General features: G+C 40.1%; 1 protein-coding gene across 1 annotated transcript in view; it reads left to right on the top strand.

The window, feature by feature from the left end:
* Window positions 1–22,493, top strand: part of LOC138008321 (uncharacterized) — an 82,653-nt gene that overhangs the window by 33,169 nt on the left and 26,991 nt on the right. The window contains exons 20-37 of the mRNA XM_068855623.1: window positions 165–1,742; window positions 3,112–3,239; window positions 3,693–3,806; window positions 4,562–4,687; window positions 5,044–5,203; window positions 7,482–7,874; window positions 9,029–9,192; window positions 10,113–10,323; window positions 11,248–11,277; window positions 11,409–11,507; window positions 11,739–11,947; window positions 12,067–12,180; window positions 13,152–13,375; window positions 13,811–13,893; window positions 17,128–17,351; window positions 18,305–18,477; window positions 18,917–19,167; window positions 20,461–20,782. Of these exons, the coding sequence (XP_068711724.1) occupies window positions 165–1,742; window positions 3,112–3,239; window positions 3,693–3,806; window positions 4,562–4,687; window positions 5,044–5,203; window positions 7,482–7,874; window positions 9,029–9,192; window positions 10,113–10,323; window positions 11,248–11,277; window positions 11,409–11,507; window positions 11,739–11,947; window positions 12,067–12,180; window positions 13,152–13,375; window positions 13,811–13,893; window positions 17,128–17,351; window positions 18,305–18,477; window positions 18,917–19,167; window positions 20,461–20,782 (4,603 nt within the window). The remainder of the gene's footprint in view (window positions 1–164; window positions 1,743–3,111; window positions 3,240–3,692; window positions 3,807–4,561; window positions 4,688–5,043; window positions 5,204–7,481; window positions 7,875–9,028; window positions 9,193–10,112; window positions 10,324–11,247; window positions 11,278–11,408; window positions 11,508–11,738; window positions 11,948–12,066; window positions 12,181–13,151; window positions 13,376–13,810; window positions 13,894–17,127; window positions 17,352–18,304; window positions 18,478–18,916; window positions 19,168–20,460; window positions 20,783–22,493) is intronic.

Genomic DNA, 22,493 nt, shown 5'->3' with positions numbered 1-22,493 from the left:
AATTTGATTATGGAAGTATGTTGAATCATTTCTGATTTCACAATAGAACATATATGAGCTAGGGATTCACAAGGAAAGCATGCTTACAAAAGTAAAAATTCTGTGATTCATCGGCCGCTGCATGAATGTTCAAATTGGGAATAACCTATTGCCATCAACACTAGGGCCATCAAAAGATCCTCTCGCAAATTTTCTTCGCATCTGGCAGAAGAATGAGCAACCACAACATGGCTTTCATCTACAACAGAACACGGCCAATGGTTTTGTTCCGTCTGCTCCGGTGAGTAATAGCCCCGCACAGAATGTACCAGATAGCAACAGATACATGCCTCCTGAAAACACGAAGCTTGCAAAACCATACAGTAATGACAAAGATTTTTCCAAAAATTCTTCTCCCGACAACACGAAGCTTGCAAAGCCCGTCAGTAATGCCAAAGATTCTTCCACTGAGGCGGATAATAAGGCATCAGTTAGACAAGAAATCGCTACAGAAAAATCCGAAATTGTCGACTCGCTCGGAAAACTACAAATGGGCCTGGAGGAAGCTCTGCAAGAAACACGAGGGAACGTCCCGACACCATCCCCGGAGAATAACTATGCCAATCAGGGCTTTGAGAATCAAGTGCCTAAAACGAATCAATCTAATGTTCAAACGGTGGGTCTCGAAGACCCCGAGCCTGATAACGGACTTAATAATCCTAAATCAGTCCCGATGGATAGTTATTATGGAAATCGGCGCTTCCAAGTCCAAGTTCACAATACAAATCCACCTCGTGTTCAAATGACGGGATACAACGAGCCCTTTCCTTACAGTAAATTACACAGTTCGACGCCAGCACTGGGGGAAAATTACAATACCAATCAACGCTTCCAAGTTCAGCTTCCCAGCGAAACTCCATCGAACGTGCCAAAAATGGGATTCAAAGCGTTAACTTCTAATAGAGGACCAGCATCTAATCCCACACCGACACTGACACTGGGGAATAGTTATTTTTCCAATCAGCCCCTTCAGGTTCCTAATACGAATTCCACAAGTTTTCAGACGATGGAGCCCAAAGGCAGTGATCCTTCTAACAGACTGTATAATCCAACGATAAATAAACTAAATAATGCTGGAAATCCTAGTCTCCTACCTATGAGCAACTCTTTGACTAAAGTAACTTCGGCCTTCCAGGCGGCTGATGTGGGAACCAATCAGATGGTGAATAATTATAATGCAGGTCCTAGTGGGCCTTACAAGCAGTCTTTCCCTTATTTATCCAATAGTAACCTAAATCAGCTTAATCCTAACGACGAGTTCCAGCGCCTAGCGCCTAATCCCATTGCTAATGAGCTGGCAGCAAATGCAAACCTGCAAGCTCAAAGCTTAAGATTTAAGCAAGTAGCAAGTAAGCCTTTAAATCTGAGACTAAATGCCGTGGACATTCCACACAGAAACAATACAGGATTTGACGTGAGCAGCCCCTCATCCACCCAGACACCATTTAACAATGACATGCCTCTTGCTAACCTACCTTATATTAACCCGTATCTTAACATAGGTAAAACGATACAGAGCTACGTTGGTAGACCTCCCTTGACTCCCCCACTTGAGCATGCATATCCCATGAGCCATCAGCATGCGGCTCTTCTCCCGCCATTGAACAATCAGCCACTTCCGCCGCTCAAACACAATAACTTGATAGCAGCTACCGAGACCAACAGGTACACTGGGAGTGATGCAAACGCCTTCGCAACTCAAGGTAGGGGGACAAATTTCATTATGAGATTTTGATTAACGAATGCCGATTTTTTGAGGTAGTTTTAGTAAACGTTATGCAAAAATGGCTGTCTGGTGGTAAGGATTTGTCTCGAGTGAGCTAAGGCTGCTCGGTTATAAATTATCAGCCATCATTATAAGGTGATTGGCCAAGCCGTAAAAGCCCCTAAGAGACAAGGATAATCTGATATCTTGAAAACGGCAAAGCGTTGGGTGGGAACGGGAGAAGCCATAACAACTCCGGTGCTTGCAGCATCGCCGTCGAGCGAAAATGGACTCCTTAGACGTTTGCATGGCTAACTAAAGATTGGCCCAAAGAGTTTAACTCCTGGATGGCGGGAGTAGCCCGAATAAAAGCTAGGAATCTTCCTATTGACATAAGCCTGGTTTTCTTCATTTTGGAAATAAATTCCATTTGCTTGACCTTTTCAATTACCTGGACTACCTCTCGGGACAGCCTCTCGTATTAAAGGTAGGTGTTTTTCACCAATTGAATTGGATACAAGCGTTTATGTCACATTTTAGCCACAGACTTTCCGAATTTGACCAATTATAGTAATTCACATATGTTATTCACCGGCCGGGAGGTCCGTATAGAGAAAGCTCTGCCCAAGACCGAGGGCCGTACTCGAGACCTCGGGCACAGTTTTCCCCTATACGGACCGACCTAGGCTGGTGAACAACGTTTTTATTTACTTCTAAATTCTCTATTTAGAGGAGACTTCTATGACTTAATACATATTTGACTGGCCATGTGAGACTTCTTTGGTCATTGACTAATCCGAATGCTTCCTTTGTTAAGCCTGGTTTTTAGTAGTGACTTAAGCACAAGCATAAGAAGCTTATGCAAGTGAAAACGAACGTCGACAAAAGTATCAAAATCAACCACGGCATCCGCCATTTCGTTCAAATGCTAAGACGCGGGGAATCTGGAACGAGTGCTTTTATTGGCCAGACGTTGCAAATTTCCTCGTGCTTATGCTGTGTTTCGTGTTCACACGACGTAAGCAAACGCAAGCATAAGCTCAAGCATAAGGAAAATAAAAACTATGATCCTTGTGCTTATGCTTGCGTCAACCCCGTTTTCACGAGGAAATAAGCGCTCTTATGCTTGCGCTTGTGAAAACCAGGCTTTACCTTGTTTGCACTGAATTACCTCTTTTCTACACTGTGTTACCTGGAAACTGCATTTCTCTTAGCCAATCACAATTGAGAGATTTTTCCATGTATATTATTGTGCTTTTATTGCTTTTTGTTCAATGTAGAAATTAATTAGGTTTAATTCATGTTTTTTGACGATTAAGAAATTCAGATACGTAATGCGACTCTGAGAACTAATCTGACATTTGCAGGGGCTGCGAGGTCACGGTACAACCCAGCTCCTCCAATATATCCCTTCACGATCCCGCCTGAGGGAGAAGAAGAAAGCCAAGGTTACCATAACGAACAAGGAAGCGACGACTACCACGAAGCTACTCAGGTATTACCTCAAGTGATGTAGGTTCCCAAGGCCACTGCTCTCGCAAAATGGCCCTTTTAATACTTTTTCGGTGTTTAAAAAAATTTCGTTATTTTCACTTTCCAGGTAGATTGATCGATCGATCCATTGGCAAGTCAAGCGTTTGATACATTGCTTTAAGAGTGATTGATTGATTAATTGATTGATTTTCCGATAGATGGATTGATAAATCGGTAAATTGGTTCAGTCATTGAAAACTACGTAGAGAAGAGTTGTCAAGGAATGCATCCACTTGTATTGAAGTTGCATGGTGTATACGACTCCTTTAGCATTTTGCCTTTAACCGTAATTGTCGTGTATAACTAATGATGATTTGCCCGTTCAACTGAGTAATTGCTGGACCCACAATAATAGCATCTCTTTCCCTTAAAAAATGACGATAACTGATCATCGACATAATTGTCCATCTGCAAGGTTCAACATGCAGAGAAAAGCTCTCTGATTGGTACCCAAGCCGCCGCTCGTGGCCCTCTACCATCAGCTCAATTTGCCCAGTTTTATCCAGCAAGTGAAAGCGCCAAACAAGAGGTAAACTTAAACATAAAAAAGTAAAGTAGGCCTTTTTTTCTGAAAATACCCTATCTTTCAGTTTCACAAACGGACTTTCGGCTGGTGGATGGGTCGGGAAAATAGAACTTGACAGTAAAGCGGTCAAATCACCGCTGTGAATATCTGATTTCTCTGGACCATATACAGAACAATTTAAATATTTGAACTTCTTAAGTATATCTTAAGAGGGTCCTCTATGAACGAAGGAAATAGAATTATTGTTAACATATCCTTTTCTTAATTCTTACGTAATAACTCACATAGATTATCCGTATGCACAATTGTTTACGTCACTCTTTTTCACATAATCCTTATCATTTCACAGCCAACCACCACGATAAAATTACGAACGGAGAAGAATTTGCAACACTATGAAAACAACTTGAAATTAGCCTTCACTGAATTTTAGGGAAAATGGCGTTCGGGCGTGTTGTTTTTTGAGAAACGGAGAAAAATCTGACTATTTAGAGTGAAACCTCGGGGCAAAAGTAGAAAATTAACAAATTCATTCCCGGCTCAAATTTGATTGATGGGGGGACGAGTTTTCTCGCCACTGTGTTAATTCTGTTTCACGGTACTGTTCAGAGAGACTTACATGTTTACAAGGAATCGACGCTCAAGATTGTGAATGATCAACTGCCTGACAGATTTGCACGCTTATAACATAATCGACGGACGAGGTTTTGATTGTTAGATCTACGCATGCGTCGTTTTAATGGTACAATGTCATTCAGCAGCTGCCTCAACCACAGGATCAGGGCCAATCATTTGACAGCAGCTTGCTGGAGGATCCAAGTACATTTCCACCCTCACAATCAACAACAGCATGGAGGAAAGGAAAACCACCACCTACACAACGCGTAAGACCCGGCGTTAGCGTTGAATGATTCAATTCATCACTTCAGTGAATCAACGATTAGTTTTTTAAAGAAAAATCTCTACACACACTTCGAGAAAATCTGTCTCACTTACAGGAGTTCTTCACCTAACCATAACTTACTATACTGTACAATTCAGTGTGGTCCCGTATCGAGCCATCGTGGCATGACAGGCCATTCCATGCCATCCATACTATATTGCCATGCATTACCGATATGCCATCTTTTCATGCCATATATTTCATATGAAATCAAATGAGGCAAGCCATACCAAAATCCACCCCATGACCTAAGTTGTTCTTGCTCCTTCTTAAGTGATATACACGTTTTAAAAACAGAAACCATGTGGTGACGGGGACAAGTTTTGTCCGTACCCCTTCTATCCAATACCACTGCCACCAGAGGGAGCACAAAGTGATCAGAACACACCCGAAGCATCGCAAAAGCCAAACCCGAATCCAAATATTGGCAAGAAGAACCTTATTCGACCCAAACCAGGTAAGATTAAAAGCAATAGAATTGTGCGATTCAGTACAATCGTAGACATGGTGGCTAGCAAATTTGAAATTATCTTCAGTGAACTGTAACGCCTAATATTTAACTTGTAAATGTATATGGCTCATAAGCGTAAATGAAGTCTTACCAATCTCTGTTGCAGCTGTTATGATTTTTAAATACAATCTTTTAAAGATCGATTTCACTTAAACCATTCTCAAAATCCCGTGCAATTAATTCTCCAAAAAGAGTACTGGGTGGTGTGAAGAAGTGCAAAATACGATCGGAGTAGGATTTGCAAAGCTTCAATGAATTTTGGCGTGAAACAAGAACAGGGTTCTGTTGACACCACATAAATAGTATTATGAGTTAACGAAATAACTCAACTAAGCATTCAAAAGTTTGGAGAAGTTCTATATGCGATGGTAAAGGAAACAAGTTACAACCGATACTATCCTCATTTATGCCCTTTCCCCTGGTCGGAACTATATAATATGTAGTTACTGGGCTGTGGTTCCCGAGCTCGTTTACTGGGCGATGAAAAAACATGGACACGAAATTGATTTGGAGTAAAATTGGCTAAGGGCATGGCCCTTAGCCGATTTAATAAATATTTAATTTTCTTGAATAATCTAAATACACTTTTGAATCAGAAACAAAATGATTATGTCCAGTAAAGGTGAGGGCTGAACAAACGCCCTAGCAATGGTAACGTAAATAGAGAAGGAGGACAGGGCAAGGGGAGGAGGAGGGAAAAAAGTAAGATGTTCCCAGGGCGGGTGTATTGGAAAGAATAACCGCGTGGTAACAAAGGTCACACGTATCAAAAATTACAAAACAATAGATGGGAGGTTCAATGCATTGCCATGAGCCACTCCTACCCCTACCCTTTCAAGTCACGCACGTCTACTCACGTGTTCGGATCGATTACATAACAATAAGACATTTCTCAGCGACAACAATACAAGTAGCTAATCATACCAGGGAAAAAACATAAAAATTCTATTCGCCAGCAAATATCTCATATAAAGAGGAAAACGCCAGAATATTCAGCACTCATGAGAAATTCACTCTCATTGGGTTTGCTGATATTCCTGACAAGATTTCAATTGTGTTTTATGTACTCGCTCTGTTTTCTGTAGTTAAGGTCTCGGTAAAGGAAAATGAGGTGTCCGAGGAAAAATTGTTGCGTCGTTATTTTTTTGGACAAGGTCAAATTATATATGATATTAAAGTTGATAGATTGAATTATTTGAATAAAGTTTTAGTTTTTTGATATTTAATATTGCCTTTTAGTTTTGAGGCCTCAAACTCAAAACGACCGAGTCTGCTGCAGAAGGTCCTGCCCCTTCACTTTATTGCAAAAACAACTGCACTTTGTTGCATTTTAGGTCGTGTTCTATTGGGATCAACCGTTTTTAGTTGGTTGAGTTGGTTGGGTTTTTTCGTGTTCTATTGGGAAAAAAACCGTTTTCGGTTGGTTTGGTTGATCAACTCTTTCAACCGGCATCAAACTAGGTTGAAACGGTTGAAAAAGCATGCGCAGCGACCGCTGTCGTTTGCGCTGACCTTGTGAAGTCGGCTGCGGGCTCCTGCCATGTTGCTTTCCCTTAACTATTCAACGCGGAGAAGTCTGGTAATACCTATTCCCAGGAGTTACCGCGTTTCAACCGAAAACGGTTGGAGAAGTGTGCTATTGGGAAACCTCAACTGCTTCAACCTAAACCGGTTGCGGTTGAAACGGTTGATCCCAATAGAATACGACCTTAGTCGTAGATGAATGCACTCCAATACCGTGTGAGGAATTTTTGATATGTTTAAGAATTGAAGGAAACATCACGCACCACGAAGCCGAAACTCTCATCTCATACTTAATTTGAACAGAAAAAGTTCCATAATATCAGTCTCCGAAGACAAACGAAAAATTCCTCACACGGTATTTGGGGTAGTACAATCATCTATTAGAACTAAAAACTTGAAAGCGATATCTTAAAACCCGTCGGGACAGGAGGTCCGAGAAGTTGTAATTTTCCAGACTTTTTTTTTTTTTTTTCGCGAAAATATACTATAGGTAAACTGTGCGTGTAAGAAAGAATTGATCAAAGCAGATATATTTGTTATTACCGTGCAATAAAAATTTGTTATCCGTACAGAGTCTTATGTTTTCTTGGGACTTCTTCGAACACGACGGTGTGATTATGGGAAACCTCGTGTCAACCATCCACGAATAGAAACTAGTTGTATCAAAAGAACGCCAACCTCTATGTTTTTGTGCTTTCAGATCTTCAATGCGGTGCTGGTTGGACGGGTGCTTTTGGTGATTTTGGTTCATTTTGCTACAAAGAAGTGTTTGAGCGAAAGACGTGGGATAATGCACATAGCGCCTGTAAAAATCTTGGTGGCGAGCTCTTCAGCGTGACCAACGCTTACGAACAACGCTTCCTTGAAAACTTTACGAACATTGAGTCATGGCTTGGTTATCGGGACAAATCACGCGATGGTACCTGGTCATGGAGTGATTCCAGTTTGTCCGTGTTTACAAATTGGGATAGTAGTGCTAAGAATGACAACGGAAAAGGAAAAGATTGTGTTGTTTTGAACTCTCAAGAGGGTAAATGGAAAGATGCTTCGTGCAAAGAAACTAATGAATACCTTTGCAAGAAAAAAGTCGAAGGTGAGTCATCTCTGAAAATACTGGAGAAGCATGCGTAACTCAGTCGGTTAGTGCGTGGCCTTCAGGCTGAGGTCACCAGTTCGATTCCGGTCTCATTTGATCGTCGTCTGTTTTGACTTTTCTCTGATACGTGTAGCCTGTAGCTTTGAATACCTGTAAAACGGAGCATTGAGGGAGGAAGGGGTGGGGGGAGGGGGTGAAAGGTGCCCACCGAGGGCTACACGGATAGTACGCGCACTCTTATTGGTCAATAGCTGTGTTTAGATGAGAGTATGGAAACACGGCTGTGACATGCATCACACGAATTTTGATTGGTTATGTATCGTCAGACGCGCGTTTTGATTGGTTGGTGGGAAATATGAGCGTGTGTCAAGAAAATCTGTTTCAATCAAGAAGTAAAAAAAAAATCAGCATTCTCCTTCATTTGTTGAATTGTCTTTGATAAATATTTTATAAAAGCAATAGAGAACTTTTTTGCGTGTTTCCATAGTCTCATCCAAACACTCGGGGGAGTTGGGAGAATTCTCGACATTTATGGAAACCCTCGACTGCGCCTCGGATTTGCATAACTGTCTCGAATTCTCCCAACTCCCCCTTCCGTTTAGATAAGGGTATGGAGACAGGGAAAACGTCCTCTGTTGCTTAAATCACTAACTCTTGATCACTGGCACTTGTTACCCTTCGCAAAATATGGGTCTTTACCTTAGTACGACATTGCGTGGATATTGAACATGGGTGCCAAATTTTGGGATTCTTCGTACCAGTCGAGCTTTTTACAAATCATAACCGTGGAGTTTATTTGAAATTGCCCATCGATCCTTATCAGAAATAATTTGCTGCCCGGAAAGTCCGAAACGTTTGATTGCCTCACACGCATGATACCAGATTTGCTGGCGAAATCGTTGATCTATTAATATATTATGTTTGTTTTATAGTGGTCAAAAAGAAAGTAATTTAGCACTGACAGTTTCGATGACTGTCAGCCATCTTTATCAAGACTAACATGGCGAATGTTACGGGCTATAAAATCATGACATTGTATGAAAAAACTGACGCTGAATGAAAGAGGCAATTTTATACGCTGGACCAAAGGAATTTAACGATGTTTGATGTGGGCGACGTGAACTTTGTCTTTACTTTGCTTAATCTACTAGGTTGTGGTCAGGGCTGGAAAAAGTTGACTTTGAATTCAGTTCAAGGATGCTACAAGCTTTTCAAAGAAAAGAAAACTTGGGAACATGCACTGGTGTCTTGTATGGACGAGAAAGCATCTCTAGCTAGTATACTTAGTGACGATGAGCAGACCATGATTTCACAGGTGTGTGTCATTTTTTCGCATGGATCTTCGCTCCATAGTATAGAGCGTTTTCACATGACGTCACGGCGGCCATGTTGGTGTTCCAAAACAAAGAAATGGCAGCCATGATGGTGTACCAAACTAATCCTCCGGGAATTGAACTCTATTTTTATGCAAATACTACTCGTTCCAAAATGCCCGTCCATGGCACCGGAAACCCCGTCCTCTACTCTGTTGAGACAGAGTGTTATTGTTTGTTCTATGTCCCATAAGGATTTTGAATAAGGTTTGTAAGCCAGGCCCGTCATTATCAGCTTATCGTCCTTATCCTAGAAGCTAGAAAGTCTGAACATCTGCAATTATGGTGTCCTACCGACTGTGCTGATAACCTGGCGGTCGTCGGTAATTTAGTTGTAGCCTGGGCGCGATTTGAACGCGTAGCATATCTGTGTGCAAATCATTTTTTCTTGCCATCAAGCCATATCGCATCTTTAAATAATTTTTAGCTATTTAGAATTATTCTGAATGTTCTTCAAAGATTCGACGCGGTTATTTTGAATAACGTTGTCAGATTTTATCATATTCAGTTATTTGTATAAAAGTGAAAAACAACCGATATCAAGGTAGAATAGCTACTCTTTTCTACACTTCTCTGCTATGGCTCGATATATTTTTTGAAAGGAAAGACATCGCATTTAAGGAAAAATTGTAAAGGGGCCCGAAAAACTCCGGACATGATCTGGACTCGAACCCATGAACATGCGATTGCACTGCACATTTCTCACTTTTCGCTTGTTAATTGAGACTTCGATTTTTTTTGCGGTGATCTTTCACTCAGAAAATCTATTCACAACCATTTCATTCATAGCTATATACGACTTTTATTTTCTACTCTAAGTCGACCATTCCTTTGAATCTCGCTTTTCGTCACTTTTTTCCAGATCTATTCCAAATCCAACTTCTGGATTGGCTACAATGACATCGATAACGAGGGAGACTGGGTCTGGAGTGACCGTACGACGTCATCATACACCAACTGGGACGATAAATCACCTAACAATGGTGGTGTTTCATGCGCAATAGTGACTACCCATGGCAAGTGGCACGATGAATCATGTCAGAGCCACTATGGATTCATTTGTAAAAAGCCAAGTGAGTGCGATGACAAAGCGTATTTATTAGAGTGCTGCTTCTATTTCGTTTCGGAAAGACATCTTTCTTTTTTTTAACATTGCCTTTATTATTTAAGAAAATGAAAATGGGAACGATTGTTTGAAGAAAAAGAGCTAATAAATAAGATGCTACTGACCGTGCGTACGTATGACAAAAATGCGAGTTATTTTCCTGAATCTCGATTCTCTTCTTTTGTTCTTGCGCAATTCGGAACAAGCCTATTTTTTTGTGTAAGTTGCGCATTAGGATCACTAATTAAGCTTAATCATAATTCTATACGACTTTCTGGTTGCCAGTATATCGGTTGCACGGATTCACAGATTCAGAAGACAATTATTGACTAACGTGTATTTTAAAGGGTAACCATCCATCTGTTGAGCAATGTACGGGTCCCGCGGTATTTATCCAAGCGTTCTGATGATTCACCGAGGGAAATATCAGGATTCGAGGAAAAATGTAACTGACTAGTTTCCCGAGGCACCAGACATTAAGTGTTTTTTGTTGTGTCCGGCATGGGCAACAACTGCGGAATTGTATCCCGGTCGGGATACATTTGAATTTGGTCAGGCGCACGTGACCAAGAATCAATCAATCACAGTGCTCGTTTTGTTGAGTGAAAGTCTGGACATATAACAAAAGTCTTTAAATTGTGCCACATTTGCCTGGTAGCACGGTTCAATTTAATAAACGTAATCTTACAATTGTCTTGGTAGCACGGTAGATCATGCAGCACTCTATAACATATTTTTTAACTAGAAGAAAAGGTAATGAAATAGAGGAAATCTGTGCGATTTGGACTCAAGTGACTGTTTCCTTGTTTTAAAGTTACGCTGATCTGCCAGATGGTTTTATGGTGATGTACAAGCATATGCTAATAATTTGTTCGTTTGTTACGCTTTTCAGGCCCCAAAGGTCCACATCATCCATTAAATGGTGAGCAAGGCTTTAATTTCCTTTCCCTCTTTTTTGAAAGCGTAAGACAAAAGTCACCTTTAAAATTCGCTGTTTTGTTTTGTATTGTTTTGACATGCGATATCTTTATCCTGTCATCTTCCCTTCTACAGACGCAACTTTAACTCATGAAGTTGAGAAGTTTGTTGCCAACAAATCATTGCTGAACCCTGACATCGACACTAGCGTAACCGTATTTGGAAGACACTCCGGTGAGCAGGAATAATTGTAGTGGCTTACATTCGTCTTTGATCCATTCAAATCTTTGATCGGCCTCATTCTTTCACCTTCATTCTTCATGCTTCACTCTCATCAATCTTTATTTTTGAATTCTCAATCTTGAAGCTTTAATCTTAATTATTCATCATCCTTCGCTCTTCAGAATCCAGTGTTGAATCTTGTTCTCCGGTCGTTATCAAGGTCATATTATTCTATTCTTTTAGTGACCCCGTTGTACTTGTGGACGGTACAGAAGATATCAAACAGTCGTATTCACGGTTCCAATCCAATTGCCGTTCACGGCAACGTCAAATCAGTGGATGGTGGTCTGCAGTTGAATGGCGTTAACGCCTGGCTGGATGCGGGAGATTTCTATGGACAGTGCTTGGGTGATCCGGATCTCTGTATCAAGGGATTTTCTTTTGCACTTCAGGTATGAAGTTGACTTTTTTTTTTTTACTAGTTGGCCAATCCTGTTTGAACTTTCTTGATAATATATATTGTAGCTTAATTTTTAATAACTTTGAAACATACTTTATTTCTCGTTCCTAGCTTAATTTAGACGACGACGTTCTGTCTTACAACGATAAACGATTTATATTGGACTCTAGCGGTGACTCCCGTGGTGTTGCAATTTTCATTCAAAATGGTTCCTTATATTACAAGGTAAGATTCTGGGATGACTCTTCTCCTGGACTGTCGAATTATCAATTAAATTTGCCAAAGGGAGGTCTTGCCATTCGTTCGTAAAGCCCACTTGTCGTCAGTCCTATTTTCTTGTATTAATGGTAATCATTTGACAATAAGGGGATAACGTCATTATCAAGTCAAAAATGCATGAAAACTAAGTTCTATAGAATCTGATACTAAACAATCAAATTTGCCTTGGCACTTTCTTGCCAGTTATGGTAATCATCTTTAAAAGCCGTATTGTAAGGCGTGAGGTTTGCAAAATACGTAGTGGGTCAAGGCCGGCAGAGGGTCTCTTTAAAGATTGGTACTCCCTCTTCTTCGCCATCTCGTGTTGTCTATAGAGTGCCGGGATATTGGTACTTCGGTAGCTCAATGCGTTCGGGTGAAAAACCCTAACGTCAAAAAAAGCATCTTGTTGCCGACTCCATAATAATAATAATTATAATGTTACTCGCTCCCAAAGGAAATAATTGACCAGGCCAGGAGCACCTTTAAGGCCTGTGGTGTTACATAGCAATAATAATAAGATTATTATTATTATTATTACTATTATTATTATTATTTTTTATTATTACTAATAATAATTACTAATATACTACTACTACAAATAATAATAATAATAATTATTATTATTATATTTTATTCAAATCAAATCAAATCAATTAAATTTAAAATGAATTGGTTTTTTTTTTAACCGTGGTAATTATTATTGACCAACTTGTATTTGACTTTTTTTTTGTGTGTGTATGTCAATAAGTATATGTACGTGGCAATAAAGAGTTTATATTAATTTTGAAATTGAAATGAGGGTATGCTTTTTTCCAATCTCGTCAATTAAAATGTGCAAAATATACATACCCAATAAAATTATACGTTATAAAAGAAAAAGTGAAGATTTTGTCCTAATTAAAATAATATGAGTATATTCTATTATTATTTTCCAGGTTACGACGTCGACTAAGGAATGGCAACTTTCAACGGAGCTGGTAACTAATCAGTGGCAGGATATTGTCGTGACCTGGAAAAAAGAGGAGGGTTTGATGCTGTTCGTTAACGGAGCTTTCAGAGATTCGCAAAAGGATGGAACGGAGACGAGCTTAGTACCCAACAAACAGGCCCGTCTTACAATCGGCAGAAAGAGTGGAAACCCGCCCTTTAAGTACACCAGGTAATTTTTCTGATTTTCTTGGATGCATTTTTGCAAGGTTTTAAGATCATTTCATTATTGGATTACGTCAAATATTTATTTTTAAAAAATCAGGGAACCTCTTTGCATTCTTCTCGGCAAAACAAAAATATTTTCATCATCGAGGGTTTTCGTATCACTTTTTCTAGTCACTTATGTATACAAAGTCGCATGTGTTTCAGTCAAGCTATTATCTCATTTGAACGGGATCAGATGTCCTGTAACGGTCCTACATTACCGTTCCCTAAAAGTAACCAGTCCACACAGAAAATGGGTTTTCAAACGATGTGTTTAAGATCTTTTTTGAAGGTCTCCGTTTTTTGTGGATGTACAAATGTGTTTTCAAAGGAACGCGCTGTAGTGCATCGGTGAAATCGGATCTTGTCTTTCATACACTCATTACTTTTTCCTTCATAGAATGTACATCAGTTCGTTGTTTGCATTCACCCGTTTCCTTGCTCCCGAAGATGTCCCTTATGTTTTTACTTTCGACAATACAGGTAAGTGATTTCCGTTAAGTGTTAAACGCGACTTTTTTGTCAATTCTCGGTTTTCACATGATGTCACAGCCGCCATGTTGGAGCCCTTAAACAAAGAAACGGCGGTCGTGTTGGAGCGCCGACCAAACCCTTCGGGAATTGAACTCTATTATTATGCAAACGTTTTCTTTTGCACAAGATTGACTTTCTCCGCGTTAGTTTTTCTCATAAGTTTTCTTTTGTTTTCGTTGAAAAACATGGCTGTTGATCACGTGAGTGAAAACCAACAATACCTAGATCAGCGATCTTTTGATTGGAGCGCGAGAATGAGTACGCGTATTAGTCTTTTAGGGCGACTTGCGCGTGCTCAGAACGCAAAACGAAGCTGAACGCGGAGTCGAACCACAATCTAAAGGAGGCTAACATTGCGTTTCTAGCGTTGTACTTGGTTAATTCAACATGTTGCATGACCCCAAAAAGGAACCTAATTGCCCCAGTCAATATAAAACAACTTCCGGTCGTTTTGTAATTCAGATTTGGCTATTTACCATCTCATATCCAACGCGCGCTCATTACGCATGCGCAGCTGAGCGCATGAGGTATGAAATGCCCTCCGTTTCTTGTTTTCCGTGTCACATTAGTGCGTGGAAGTTTATGCTTGTAACATTTACATACATGACTGTAACTTTACGTGGGGCGGGGGGTAGGGGATTATTCAAAATAATTAATAGCTGCTGAAAAATGTATTGTTGCGTCAGAAAAATTAATAGAAAGATTTCAAAAGCAGTATTAGAGTCTTAAAATGTATGTATGTATGTATGTAATGTAAAGCAACCACGCAAAGCATCCACTCTGATGTAACTCGCAGTCCCGCCACCTAGCCTGTAAGAACCGTCCATGCCACTTCTTCTCTTTGATCTTCTCTTTCAGCTTCTCTATATATGCCTTCTTGAGGTGTTCTTTCACCTTTGGCCCTTTAATCTCCGTCTCAGGATCGCTCATATACCGACACGATGGTTGAGGGTACTCCAGAGACAGGCTCATACCCAGTTCCTCGGCAAACTTGTGCGCTTCATTCATCAGCTAAGTGTGTCCCTTCTCTACCGCCTTTTCTTCGAACTGTTGCGCTGTTCTCATTGAGGGATCCATGTTCTGACAAAGCTTCATTGCCGCCTTGATCTTGGTCAACTTGCATTCGCGCTCAACCGAGCGCAAGCCACGCCCTCCTTTCTCTCTTGCCAAATATATTATCGCCGTCGAGCTTAAGGGATGCTTCCCACCGTTTTCACAGATGATCTTTCTAGCATCTCTGTCGGTAACTCGCAGTTCTGTGATTGGCCAGTGTTGAGTCATCATCAGATAGATTAGGACTGGCATTGCGTATTGGTTGCTGGCTCTTACTCGGTTAATATCAGACAGAGAACGAGACCATATCACCGATAACCTTCTCAGATACACCTTGGCTGCGCACTCAAGGGCCAGCTTTTCATCTTTTGTCACTGTTTCTTGAACTCCTAAGAACTTATAACTGGTCCCTGGCTTGAGGCTCTCAACCACTGATGACTGGTCCAGCTTCATCCCCACCGCATCTTGCTCTTGGTTGCCCCTCTTGACATGGAGGACATTGCATTTCTTGGGGTTCCAATGTAAGCCCATATCTTGCATTATTATTATTATTATTATTATTATTATTATTATTATTATTATTGTTGTTATTATTAATATTATTATTATTATTATTATTATTATTATTATTATTATTATTAAAGTACAAGTAACCTGACAGCGCATGAGTATAGGCTACTTAGAGCCTCTTGTTTGATTTGGTTTGTTCTGATTTCAGTTGATTTGTAGTTTCCCAAATCAGTAGTGATTATTACTACTAGTAGCTATCGCTAAGAGCCAACGAGACAGTCAAAATAATGCATAGTTGGCAGATTTGTATCAGAGTCTGCAACTCAACTTGTGTAAGTTAACAGTAACAACATAATTATAAAAATGTAAGTGAAACCCTTGCACACTTTTTATCTCGAACAACAATGTAAATTTCAACGTGTTTTGCAATAATATTGAAAGTAGTGCTGTAATGTTTCAACGGCTGTTAATTTTAACAGGGATATACAATAATTAAGCTGGATAAAATCAATGCCATGTACAAAATCGCCAAAAGTGTTTTCAGTGTGAAACATGTCATGTGGAATAAAACTCTCTTGCACATGTTCGTTTCACTTGTAGAATTTTTATTTTGTGTACTTTACAAACAATATTATTAACCTTTTAAAATTAAATTAAATCGTTCGCAACTCAATGGTCACAAAACGAAAAGGAAACAGCTCACCCGGGCCGAAGAACACGTACGTTGGTTCAGTCTTGAGCTCCTTAATCAATATAGAACACGCTGGTTCGCAAATAAATCTCACCTCCGAACACAGGATCATAAATATCCACGTAAACGATGTTTGTCTAATGATATCACACATCAAAACACGCGCTTTCATTGGTTCTCGAAGTCACAGGATAAGCGGCATTTGGTCCCTTACCTTATCTTACATTACAGTTTCTCTGGAGCGCTCGAATTTTCTTTCTGCATGTACAACACTCGCGCTTCGGCTCTATTAAGGCTGTAAGGCTGCCGCCTCGTCATCCTCGCGTCTTCGCTCGGCTGACTCGTTGGAAATTATTATTATTATTATTATTATTATTATTATTATTATTATTATTATTATCATTATTATTAGTAGTAGTATTAGTATTAGTATTAGAAGTAGTAGTAGTAGTAGTAGTAGTAGTAGTAGTAGTAGTAGCAGTAGCAGTAGCAGTAGCAGCAGCAGCATCAGCAGCAGCAGTAGTAGTAGCAGCAGCAGCAGCAGCAGCAGCAGCAGCAGCAGCAGCAGTAGTAGTAGTAGTAGTAGTAGTAGTAGTAGTAGTAGTAGTAGTAGTAGTAGTAGTAGTAGTAGTAGTAGTCATAACCCCTTGGACTCTTGCAGTCAGTTTTCAGTTTGGCAACACATTTGCGCAGTCAGTTTTCATTTTAGGTCATACGGTATATGAGCTGATAACCACGAGTCAGTGAACCAATCAGAATGCTAGAAATGCAATATCCGAGGTCGAAAGTATAATAGTAAGAGAATCAATGAGTCATTCAATTCGCGCACGTTGGATATGAGATTGGCTACGACCAATCGGTTATGGCTACCTAGTAAATGTCAGAGCATTCAAAGTAGGGGCCATTTCATGACTTTGACTTCCTTGTAGTTGTTCCGCGTTACATGTGGCTATTGCCTACGCTCCAAGAGAAGAAGATATATGGCAGCCCGGATATCGAGGTATACGGATCTGTAAGAGCCGTCGATGGTGGAGTGCACCTTGATGGCAAGGAATCCTACCTTAAGGTTGGCAGCTTTGACAGCAGATGTCTGCATGATCCATCCAGGTGCCCTAACGGACTCAGTTTGAGCTGCAAGCTGAAATTTAACAGAGTAAGTGCTAGTGACCGATGAGCTAAAACGAGTGGTCGTTGTCTACCAACATTACAGCAACTGAATTCATAAGAACTTAGTATAGGCAATCACCTAATTTTGAACGCAAATTGGTATTAATAAGCACGAGTAACTTATTCATACTAACAAAATTGCACAATCTCTTAGCCCGTTAGGTGATAAAATGTGCAATTTATATATGTAAAAAAGGAAGACAGAAAATAAATAACACAAGAAATTTTGACAACGTGCGCAATAATTTACTATGACCTTCATTCGACTAATTGGTTTAAACAGCTGAGATTATAACGTTGTCAAATTCAGAGTTTTAGAAGAGTATAAGAGTATCGTTTAAAAGTCATTCAACTGTAAACTTGGAAACGTGCGAAGAGTTCATTTGTAGCTTGCACACGTGTTACAAATTTGCATCGGTTTGCATAAGAAATGCACTCAGGCTCTTTTTAAGCCTACCAGAACTGAGCATTTTTTAAGGTTTATAATTGACAAAGACATCAGAACCCATATAGCGTTTTATTTTTGATAGGTGGTTGATAATATGTTTCAAATGACCATAGAAGGCTGTCATTCTGCGCAAGTAATATTAATGCAGCGGACGCTAACCTCGGGAAACGTGTGCGGGCATGCACAACTGGCTTTGGTTTCTCCCCCCGTTGACTGAGCATGTGGCGCGAGTTTTTATCACTTCTTGTTGCGATGCACAATCAGAGTAATCTGCAAATTTCTTTCCAGTTTCGATTTAAAATACCGCTCTAAGTTTTTAAAATGATTCTTTGAGTAGGTATCCACTGTTCGCAACATGTTAAACATGTAGCCGAAGATATAATGCGGAGATAGCGTTGAGAATGTCGCGCAATAGGGTTTTGTTGCAAGAAGTCCTCTTTACAGTCGACTGCAATTTTCTTTAAACCTTTTTTTCATTTGTGTCTCTGTAGGTCGTCAGGAGTTATAAAGAACCTCATTACATTTTGGATTCGGGTGGCCATCTTAAAGGCACCAGAGGTATCTCCGCTTATCTCCTCAACAACAATTTGTACTTCAGTGTTGCAATGAGCACAGACGAGGACACACTAACTTGGACTGTAAGGACATCCATTTTTACCGTCAGGTGGGTGGTTTTAAAGTATAAATGCCGTGTCGTCGACTACTTTAAGAACTTTGGAGAATCGAAATTTCCTCCTGGATGGAATGGATCCAAATCCTTCATGTCCTCGCCATATATTTGTTGCAAACGGTTTTGTTTCTTTACACGATGTTTTTGGATGGAGAGGTGTTAACCATCGAAGTTCAGAGCTACAGATCGTTATACAAACACTTATGCACAATCAAGGTAGATAAAACTAAAGTAGATCGAAGGGAGACATGATCGGTAAAGCTGTGGAAACTCATGAAATCTTGTCTGCACTGGTGCACGCTGCAAAGAACAGTATAGAGTATTAGTTTGACAGAAATAAAAAGGAATACTGTATATGATTCATTTCATATATTATTTCATTCACCGTTTCCTTCAGTTGCTTATTTAGTTTCTTTGTTTCTTCAAAACCCAGATGGCAACGTGTAGTCTTGAGCTGGAGTCTATCGGATGGACTGTGGTTGTACACCGATAGTCAATTCCGAGGCTGGACCAAGACTCCCAAGAGCGTACCACGTGACTTGGTCGACGAGAGTGCAGAATTTATTGTTGGCCGTAAAAACGTTGGACCTGACTACTCGCCAGCGGAATTCTCCATTGGATCTCTTGCGGTCTTTCCACGGTTCCTCGAGAAGAAAGATGTGGAGAAAGTCTTCAGTGGAAAAAGTTAGTATCAGAATAGCTTATTCACCTACACAGCAAGAGAGTGACTTTAGGAGAATTAGATCAGAACGCGGTGTATAATTCTTCCCAGGTAGTTTCTTTCTGATAATTCGTGGCATTTAACTCCATGCTGGTTACAAACGACTTGTAAACAAAACTTTAAGCAAATCTCTCTAAAAAGTTTTTTTCTAAAAGTTTTGACATGAAATCTATTCTTTCATGTCCCCTGAAAATGTAAAGGCACTGTAGAAGACACTTTCTGCGTACGAGAAACGCTGTATCAGTATTAATTCGTTTGTATAAACGTAACCTTTCCTTGTACTTGTACATGTTCATTGCCGTGACTTTAAAATCTTCACTTCCCACGGCCTGCTCCCGTCTGACCTTGTAGCTCAGTCGGTAGAGCGGCGGAGATCTAACCCGAAGGTCGTGGGTTCAATTCCCACCCTGGTCAGAGTTTTTCTCTGTCCTTGTGTGGGCCCATTTCCATCAGTAGGGCTAACGCTCACATGGTTCATATGGGATCGATTGAAATCTAGCACTTCACCTTACACTCTATTCAGTTAACTCTCATTAATAAATACTCTTTTTCTTTGGCCATCTGAGGTTTATCGGAAATAACACACAAACACCGGTGGCAAACATCAGATATAAACGCATCATTTGAAATTCTATTTTACTTAACGTTTCGTATGCTTCTGCATAGTTACATCTTCAGAAGTGGCGATTAATGCAAAATTGGAGTTTAAATATACAGGATAACTAACTTATAAACTAATAAGTTAGTGATCCTGTGTATTTAAACTCCAATGTTGTGTTCATCGTCACTTCTGAAAATATGTGCAGAAGCATACGAAACGTCAAGTAGAAGACAATTTCAAATTATTCGTTTATATCTTATGTTCGTCACCACTGCTTGTGTGTTATTTCTGATAATTTTCATTCAAGAACAAGTATAAGAAATGCTTTTTTTCCCAAGCCTTTTTACAGCAAGCGTAAATTGTTGTTGAGCCAGTTTGGTTTAGAACCTAAACAAGTAGACTGAGAGGTTTTGCTTGGATCTTAAGTGGTAGCTCAAGTTTAAAAAGGCCAAAATTCCAATTTCTAAAATCCTGGTGGAATGCAGAGATAAGGAATCAGTGGTACTGCTTTTTATTTCGCTTTGGATAATAGGCTCTCTAAACAAAATCAGTTTGTGCTTTTACTGGATGGTCGATGTGTGGAGATCAAATGTGCAGGTTTAATTGGTTCTGAAAGCATGGGTTTTTACAGTGCATTCCCTATTTTTTTCAACAGAGATGCCATACCCAGGACTTATCCGCGAAGTGTGGAAAGAGCTTCCAGGAAAATCAATCACCAAACTCAAAGACGATCCCTACTACCCTAACGACCCCTCGCTCATCGAGATTATTGAAAACTTCGACTCTCCTTTTGACATTGACAAAGACTACGGTAGTAGGGTGAAAGGATACTTCGTGGCTCCAGAGACTGGTAACTACACTTTCTACGTGTCTGGGTCACAGAGCGGGGAACTGTGGATGAGCAGCACGGAAAGCCAGCAAAATCTGACCAAACTGGTCTCACTGGATCGGCCAACTGGTCACAACCAATGGAATAAGTATGTCTTTTCGCAAATAAGGCAATAATGCATCTTAAATTAAACTTTTACAGAGGCGATGCTTATGAAAATAAAAATTACCTCTGACCTCCACGACGGGTACAACAACGCCACAAAGCAATAATATCGTTGGTTAAAAGAGCGTAAATAATCGTGCTGCACGTGTAGCACGGATTTTAGCAAGTATCTTAGCGGTCCTCTGCATAACGACGACGTGAAATCACCAAATTTGAAGTTTTGACGACAACGTGAGCATGCAACAGAGAATCCTTTATTCTCTATTTTAACTCTGAAAACGCTCGTACCAATTTATTTTTAGGATACTTCGCCTACATTGTAGAACGTGAAAGAGACTGAATAATCGCGAAACTTATGATAAAGGAGAGTTATATTTTGAGGTGACGTTTTCGTCTACCGTCGCCGTTGTAGATCTTAAATTCCCTAATAGGGAGCTTAAGCAACAACAACGGCGACGACAACGAGACCGTCATCGCAAAATACAAATTCGCGTTATTTTAATCGCTTCGTGACTATTTCAACCTTTTTTAATATGACAAGGGTGTGGTAGTTCCTGAAAATGACACTGGTCGGAACGGCGCTTAATTTAGGGAAGAAAATGAAATTTTATCCTCAAGTGCTGACGTTGTTCATAAAACCTTAAATTTGGCTATTTCACGTTGTAGTTTTGCATACGACGGCAAAAAAATGTACAAAAGTGAAAAACGCACGTGCAGGACGTGCAAAGCTATTGTTTTTGCCGACTAAATATGCAAATTTGTGACGTTCTCGTTGCCGTCGCCGTTGTCGTTGCTTAAGCTCCCTATTAAGGACCTTGAGATCTACAACGGCGACCTCAACAAAAATAACGGCGTTCAAAATTACAAGTTTGAATTTTCCAAACTTTTTCGTCATTAGTCCAGTTCTTCCAACTTCTATAAACTACCCTAACTATTCAGGAATTGAAGAGGGAGGGTTGAAACTAGTACTAACGTTGCCCTCAGAGCTTGAGATTCGGTCATTTCCCTTGTAGATTTGCAGAGAAATGAAAAGAAATTTACAAATTTCACACCTCACGTGCAGAGCGATTGTTTTGCTCATTAAATGTTATTTGGTGGCGTTCTCGTTAACGTCGCCGTCGTAGAATCGGGAGCTTACGAAACGAGGACGACGACGGCTACGAAAAAATACATGTCGTTTCGCGTTAAAAAATGTGTAGTAACTGTCGAAGAATTAAACTCTCTAAACTGGTATGAGTGGGTCGGAAGCGTAGAGAGAGAACTGAAAATTCATCGTCATGTGCTAACGTCCTCGACAGAACCTTGAATTTGGTCATTTCACGTCGTCATTTAGAAGATGACGGCAAAGTATTGTACCAAAATGTAAAACGTACGTGCAGAGCGTGTAGAGCCATTGTTTTTGCTCACTAAACCAATTGTTTTGTAGCGTCGTCGTTGCCGTCGGCGTCGTCGTTTCGTTTCGTTTTTGCTCACTAAACCAATTGTTTTGTAGCGTCGTCATTGCCGTCGGCGTCGTCGTTTCGTAAGCTCCCTTTGGTTTACATTTGTTGCCTCATTAGCGCAAGGTTATCGTTTTCTAATCAGCCAGCCAAATACTGAAGATTGACAGTGCATTGAGCTATCTCGATGAAAATTTGAACCAGATATAATTAACAATTAGACCCGTAGCCTTCGCGGGCTACGGGTCAATAGCC

The sequence above is a fragment of the Montipora foliosa genome, chromosome 6, assembly GCF_036669935.1.
Source record: "Montipora foliosa isolate CH-2021 chromosome 6, ASM3666993v2, whole genome shotgun sequence".
In the NCBI taxonomy this organism is placed as follows: Eukaryota; Metazoa; Cnidaria; class Anthozoa; order Scleractinia; family Acroporidae; genus Montipora; species Montipora foliosa.
This window is presented reverse-complemented; position numbering and strand designations above follow the sequence as displayed.